This window comes from Crinia signifera, chromosome 5 (assembly GCF_055691185.1).
Source record: "Crinia signifera chromosome 5, ASM5569118v1, whole genome shotgun sequence".
Taxonomy (NCBI): domain Eukaryota; kingdom Metazoa; phylum Chordata; class Amphibia; order Anura; family Myobatrachidae; genus Crinia; species Crinia signifera.
The window spans coordinates 335,237,471-335,244,696 of record NC_139221.1 but is presented as its reverse complement, the minus strand read 5'-3'; the positions used below and the strand labels follow the sequence as shown (position 1 = coordinate 335,244,696).

At 51.4% G+C, this 7,226-nt stretch overlaps 1 protein-coding gene across 3 annotated transcripts in view; it reads right to left on the bottom strand.

The window, feature by feature from the left end:
- Nucleotides 1-5,126: 5,126 nt before the first annotated feature.
- The window catches only part of TMEM276 (transmembrane protein 276), a 74,014-nt gene continuing 71,914 nt past the window's right edge, over nt 5,127-7,226 (bottom strand). For all 3 annotated transcript variants that reach the window (XM_083145084.1, XM_083145085.1, XM_083145086.1), the window contains exon 3: nt 5,127-5,844. In XM_083145084.1, coding sequence (XP_083001210.1) covers nt 5,359-5,844 — 486 coding nt within the window. In that variant the 3' untranslated portion in view covers nt 5,127-5,358. The remainder of the gene's footprint in view (nt 5,845-7,226) is intronic.

Genomic DNA, 7,226 nt, shown 5'->3' with positions numbered 1-7,226 from the left:
CACTACTACACCCATCACCCTGTACCCACCACTACACCCATCACCCTGTACCCACCACTACACCCATCACCCTGTGCACCCACCACTACATCCATCACCCTGTGCACCCACCCACTACACCCTGTACCCACCACTACACCCATCGCCCTGTACCCACCACTACACCCATCACCCTGTGGAAACTTCCTTCGAGTTCAGCCGGCATCCCGCATGACCACCAAGCTTGGAGGCTCTTATATTGCCGAGTATCTCCATAGAGCCCAATTCAAACCTGATCTAGTCCCCGTTCCTCCAGCTCTACAGTGATCTCTGCATGTTTACATCTGCCCCCCTGCAGTGCAGCATTACCCAGATACAATGTCACTTATGTGCTATAAGACACAGCTGTCACTACAACATTGTGTTCCGATACAGCGGTTAAACCAGTAAAACATTTCCTAGTACTGTCTATATACAACCTCTGAGAAATGTGCAACCACAGATATGCGTCAGAGGTGTGGCGTATTACTGCCTGGTTCACTGTGCAAAGGGTGTATCATCTACACTCCCCTATTGGCTACAGGATCCCTCACCGCACTGGCTCAGAGACAGCAGCCTTGCACCCGCACACAGTACAGGTGCTAGATCCCAGTCTGCACGTCCGCTGCTTCCTGTAGTGATGAATCTGTACTGAGAATGCACGGGACCAAGCTATGTCACCAGACGCTGATCATTCCGGGGGGCTGGAGAAGGCTCTACTGTGCAGAAGTGTCCTATTGTATGCCGATACCGTGAAGCGGTGTCCTACTGTGTGCCGATACCGTGCTGCAGTGTCCTATTGTGTGCCGATACCAGGCGGCGGTGTCCTACTGTGTGCCGATACCGTGCGGCGGTGTCCTACTGTGTGCCAATACCGTGCGGCGGTGTCATACTGTGTGCCAATACCGTGCGGCGGTGTCCTACTGTGTGCCGATACCGTGCTGCAGTGTCCTATTGTGTGCCGATACCAGGCGGCAGTGTCCTACTGTGTGCCGATACCGTGCAGCGGTGTCCTACTGTGTGCTGATACCGTGCTGCAGTGTCCTATTGTGTGCCGATACCGTGCAGCGGTGTCCTACTGTGTGCCGATACCGTGCTGCAGTGTCCTATTGTGTGCCGATACCGTGCAGCGGTGTCCTACTGTGTGCCGATACCGTGCTGCAGTGTCCTATTGTGTGCCGATACCGTGCAGCGGTGTCCTACTGTGTGCCGATACCGTGCTGCAATGTCCTATTGTGTGCCAATACCGTGCAGCGGTGTCCTACTGTGTGCCAATACCGTGCAGCAGTGTCCTGTGTGCCGATACTGTGCAGCAGTGTCCTATTGTATGCCAATAACGTGCGGCAGTTTCCTATTGTGTGCCGATACCGTGCTGCGGTGTCCTACTGTGTGCCGATACTGTGCGGTGATACCGTGCGGCGGTGTCCTACTGTGTGGCGATACCGTACGGCGGTGTCCTACTGTGTGGCGATACTGTGCTGCGGTGTCCTACTGTGTGCCGATACTGTGCGGCGATACCGTGCGGCGGTGTCCTACTGTGTGGCGATACCGTGCGGCGGTGTCCTACTGTGCGCCGATACGGTGATACCGTGCGGGGGTGTCCTACTGTGTGGCGATACCGTGCAGCGGTGTCCTATTGTGTGCCGATACGGTAGAGCAGTGTCTTATTGTTTACTGATACCATATGGCAGGTACGGTAGTGTCCTACTGTATACTGATACCATGCGGTAGTGTCCTACTGTATACCGATACCGTGTGGCAGGTGCGGTAGTGTCCTATTGTATACTGATACCGTGTGGCAGGTGCGGTAGTGATACCATGCTGCGGTGTCCTATTGTGTGCCGATGCCGTGCAGCGGTGTCCTATTGTGTACTGATACGGTAGAGCAGTGTCTTATTGTTTACTGATACCATATGGCAGGTGCGGTAGTGTCCTACTGTATACTGATACCATGCGGTAGTGTCCTACTGTATACCGATACCGTGTGGCAGGTGCGGTAGTGTCCTATTGTATACCGATACTGTACAGTAGTGTCTTATTGTTTACTGATATTGTGCGGTAGTGTCCTATTGTATACCGTATGGCAGGTGCGGTAGTGTCCTATTGTATACTGATACCGTGCAGCAGTGTTCTACTGTGTGCCGATACCTTGCGGTGGTGTCCTACTGTGTGCCGATACCGTGCGGCGGTGTCCTACTGTGTGCCGATTTGGTAGAGCAGTGTCTTATTGTTTACTGATACCATGTGGCAGGTGCGGTAGTGTCCTATTGTATACTGATACCATAACAATAGTGTCTTATTATTTACTGATATCGTGTGGCAGGTGCGGTAGTGTCCTATTATATACTGATACTGTGCGGTAGTGTCCTATTGTATACTGATACCATGTGGCAGGTGCGGTAGTGTCCTATTGTATACTGATACAGTGCGGTAGTGTCCTATTGTATACTGATACCGTGTGGCAGGTGCGGTAGTGATACCATGCTGCGGTGTCCTATTGTGTGCCGATGCCGTGCGGCGGTGTCCTATTGTGTGCCGATACGGTAGAGCAGTGTCTTATTGTTTACGGATACCATATGGCAGGTGCGGTAGTGTCCTACTGTATACTGATACCATGCGGTAGTGTCCTACTGTATACCGATACCGTGTGGCAGGTGCGGTAGTGTCCTATTGTATACCGATACTGTACAGCAGTGTCTTATTGTTTACTGATATCGTGCGGTAGTGTCCTATTGTATACCGTATGGCAGGTGCGGTAGTGTCCTATTGTATACTGATACCGTGCGGCAGTGTTCTACTGTGTGCCGATACCTTGCGGTGGTGTCCTACTGTGTGCCGATACCGTGCGGCGGTGTCCTACTGTGTGCCGATACGGTAGAGCAGTGTCTTATTGTTTACTGATACCATGTGGCAGGTGCGGTAGTGTCCTATTGTATACTGATACCATACAATAGTGTCTTATTATTTACTGATATCATGTGGCAGGTGCGGTAGTGTCCTATTATATACTGATACAGTGCGGTAGTGTCCTATTGTATACTGATACCATGTGGCAGGTGCGGTAGTGTCCTATTGTATACTGATACCGTGCGGTAGTGTCCTATTGTATACTGATACCGTGTGGCAGGTGCGGTAGTGATACTATGCTGCGGTGTCCTATTGTGTGCCGATGCCGTGCGGCGGTGTCCTATTGTGTGCCGATACGGTAGAGCAGTGTCTTATTGTTTACTGATACCATGTGGCAAGTGCGCTAGTGTCCTATTGTATACTGATACTGTGCGGTAGTGTCCTATTGTATACCGATACCGTACAACAGTGTCTTATTGTATACTGATACCGTGTGGCAGGTGCGGTAGTGTCCTACTGTATACTGATACAGTGTGGCATGTGCGGTACTGATACCGTGCGGTAGTGTCCTACTGTATACCGATACCGTGTGGCAGGTGTGGTAGTGTTCTGTGTATATGGATACCGTGCAGCAGTGTATTTTTGTATATCGATACCATGTGGTAGGTGCGGTAGTGTCCTGTGTATATTGATACCTGCAGCAGTGTGTTTTTGTTTACGGATAACGTGTGGCAGGTGTGGTAGTGTCCTGTGTATATTGATACCGTGCAGCAGTGTATTTTTGTATACCGTGTGGCAGGTGCGGTAGTGTCCTGTGTATATTGATACCTGCAGCAGTGTGTTTTTGTTTACTGATACCGTGTGGCTGGTGTGGTAGTGTCCTGTGTATATTGATACCGTGCAGCAGTGTATTTTTGTATACCGATACCGTGTGGCAGGTGCGGTAGTGTCCTGTGTATATTGATACCGTGCAGCAGTGTATTTTTGTATACCGTGTGGCAGGTGCGGTAGTGTCCTGTGTATATTGATACCTGCAGCAGTGTGTTTTTGTTTACTGATACCGTGTGGCAGGTGCGGTAGTGTCCTGTGTATATTGATACCGTGCAGCAGTGTATTTTTGTATACCGTGTGGCAGGTGTGGTAGTGTCCTGTGTATATTGATACCGTGCAGCAGTGTATTTTTGTATACCGATACCGTGTGGCAGGTGTGGTAGTGTATATTGATACCGTGCAGCAGTGAATTTTTGTATACAGATACCGTGTGGCAGGTGTGGTAGTGTCCTGTGTATATTGATACCGTGCAGCAGTGAATTTTTGTATACCGATACCGTGTGGCAGGTGTGGTAGTGTCCTGTGTATATTGATACCGTGCAGCAGTGAATTTTTGTATACCGATACCGTGTGGCAGGTGTGGTAGTGTCCTGTGTATATTGATACCGTGCAGCAGTGTGTTTTTGTTTACGGATAACGTGTGGCAGGTGTGGTAGTGTCCTGTGTATATTGATACCGTGCAGCAGTGTATTTTTGTATACCGTGTGGCAGGTGCGGTAGTGTCCTGTGTATATTGATACCTGCAGCAGTGTGTTTTTGTTTACTGATACCGTGTGGCTGGTGTGGTAGTGTCCTGTGTATATTGATACCGTGCAGCAGTGTATTTTTGTATACCGATACCGTGTGGCAGGTGCGGTAGTGTCCTGTGTATATTGATACCGTGCAGCAGTGTATTTTTGTATACCGTGTGGCAGGTGCGGTAGTGTCCTGTGTATATTGATACCTGCAGCAGTGTGTTTTTGTTTACTGATACCGTGTGGCAGGTGCGGTAGTGTCCTGTGTATATTGATACCGTGCAGCAGTGTATTTTTGTATACCGTGTGGCAGGTGTGGTAGTGTCCTGTGTATATTGATACCGTGCAGCAGTGTATTTTTGTATACCGATACCGTGTGGCAGGTGTGGTAGTGTATATTGATACCGTGCAGCAGTGAATTTTTGTATACCGATACCGTGTGGCAGGTGTGGTAGTGTCCTGTGTATATTGATACCGTGCAGCAGTGAATTTTTGTATACCGATACCGTGTGGCAGGTGTGGTAGTGTCCTGTGTATATTGATACCGTGCAGCAGTGAATTTTTGTATACCGATACCGTGTGGCAGGTGTGGTAGTGTCCTGTGTATATTGATACCGTGCAGCAGTGTATTTTTGTATACCGATACCGTGTGGCAGGGACACCTGCTCCCCCAATCACTTAACACCAGACACAAGATGGACACAGAGATTTATTGGTAATACTCTGATCTCCTGTGTACTGAGGGATAGGAGAGGTGTCATCATCTACGCAGTGCTGAGTAGCAGTCAGGTATTATAGCTCCTGCGCATCTACCAGGCACGTCCCCTGGAAACCGTCCCAAGTGGGAGATGGGATTCTGGAGATATAGGGCATCGGGTGACAGCTTATTACCACACCGGCCGGCAATGTCACACGTATGATCCCGGTATCAGGTTGTGTCGCACATGTCAGTCCTCAGAGCCAGCTCTAGCGTCAGGAAGGCCGCACTGAGGATGCAGTTTGAGCTGATTTCTGCTGAAAAGGGTAAAATCCTTGAATCACTGAGAAAACGCAGGAGGCCGTCAGTCCCCAGTGTCAGGCTGCCCAGCACCCCGTACTTGTTCCCAGTGAAGAGGGAGATGACCAGGATGCTTAGCGTGGTCCCGGCCTTGGTGAAATAAGGGGCCACTCTCTTAGCTTCATGAGTCAGGTACCCAGAGGTGGAGGCCAGAAGAAGGGCGGAGATCAGAACCAAGTTGGCTGTGGACCGGTCACCACTCAGCCAGAAGAAGGAGAAGACCACAAGCGTCAGGCCGATAACGCTGGCAATCCATGTGCTGGTATAAAGCGCCTCCGTGTGGCTGGGAAACAGGAGACACATAGCAAAAGAGGCCAGACCATGGAGCAGGAAGCCGGCCGACGCCGCTCTGTGCACCTGCGGAAACAGACAACATTACAGTCATACCCCCATATCCGAGCGCACAGTGACGCCCCAACAGAGACCGTGACGCCGCTCTGTGCACCTGCGGAAACAGACAACATTACAGCCATACCCCCATATCTGAGCGCACAGTGACACCCCAACAGAGACCGTGACGCCGCTCTGTGCACCTGCGGAAACAGACAACATTACAGTCATACCCAATATCCGAGCACACAGTGACGCCCCAACAGAGACCGTGACACCGCTCTGTGCACCTGCGGAAACAGACAACATTACAGTCATACCCAATATCCGAGCACACAGTGACGCCCCAACAGAGACCGTGACGCCGCTCTGTGCACCTGCGGGAACAGACAACATTACAGCCATACCCCCATATCCGAGCGCACAGTGACGCCCCAACAGAGACCCTGACGCCGCTCTGTGCACCTGCGGAAACAGACAACATTACAGTCATACCCCCATATCTGAGCGCACAGTGACGCCCCAACAGAGACCCTGACGCCGCTCTGTGCACCTGCGGAAACAGACAACATTACAGTCATACCCCAATATCCGAGCGCACAGTGACGCCCCAACACAGACCGTGACGCCGCTCTGTGCACCTGCGGAAACAGACAACATTACAGCCATAGCCCAATATCCGAGCACACAGTGACACCCCAACAGAGACCGTGATGCCGCTCTGTGCACCTGCGGGAACAGACAACATTACAGTCATACCCCAATATCTGAGCGTACAGTGACACCCCAACAGAGACCGTGACGCCGCTCTGTGCACCTGCGGGAACAGACAACATTACAGTCATACCCCAATATCTGAGCGTACAGTGACACCCCAACAGAGACCGTGACGCTGCTCTGTGCACCTGCAGAAACAGACAACATTACAGCCATACCCCCATATCCGAGCGCACAGTGACGCCCAGCAGAGACCCTGACGCCGCTCTGTGCACCTGCGGAAACAGACAACATTACAGCCATACCCAATATCTGAGCGCACAGTGACACCCCAACAGAGACCGTGACGCCGCTCTGTGCACCTGCGGAAACAGACAACATTACAGTCATACCCAATATCCGAGCGCACAGTGACGCCCCAACAGAGACCGTGACGCCGCTCTGTGCACCTGCGGAAACAGACAACATTACAGCCATACCCAATATCTGAGCGCACAGTGACGCCCCAACAGAGACCGTGACGCCGCTCTGTGCACCTGCGGGAACAGACAACATTACAGTTATACCCCAATATCTGAGCGCACAGTGACGCCCCAACAGAGACCCTGACGCCGCTCTGTGCACCTGCGGGAACAGACAACATTACAGTCATACCCCCATATCCGAGCACACAGTGACGCCCCAACAGAGAC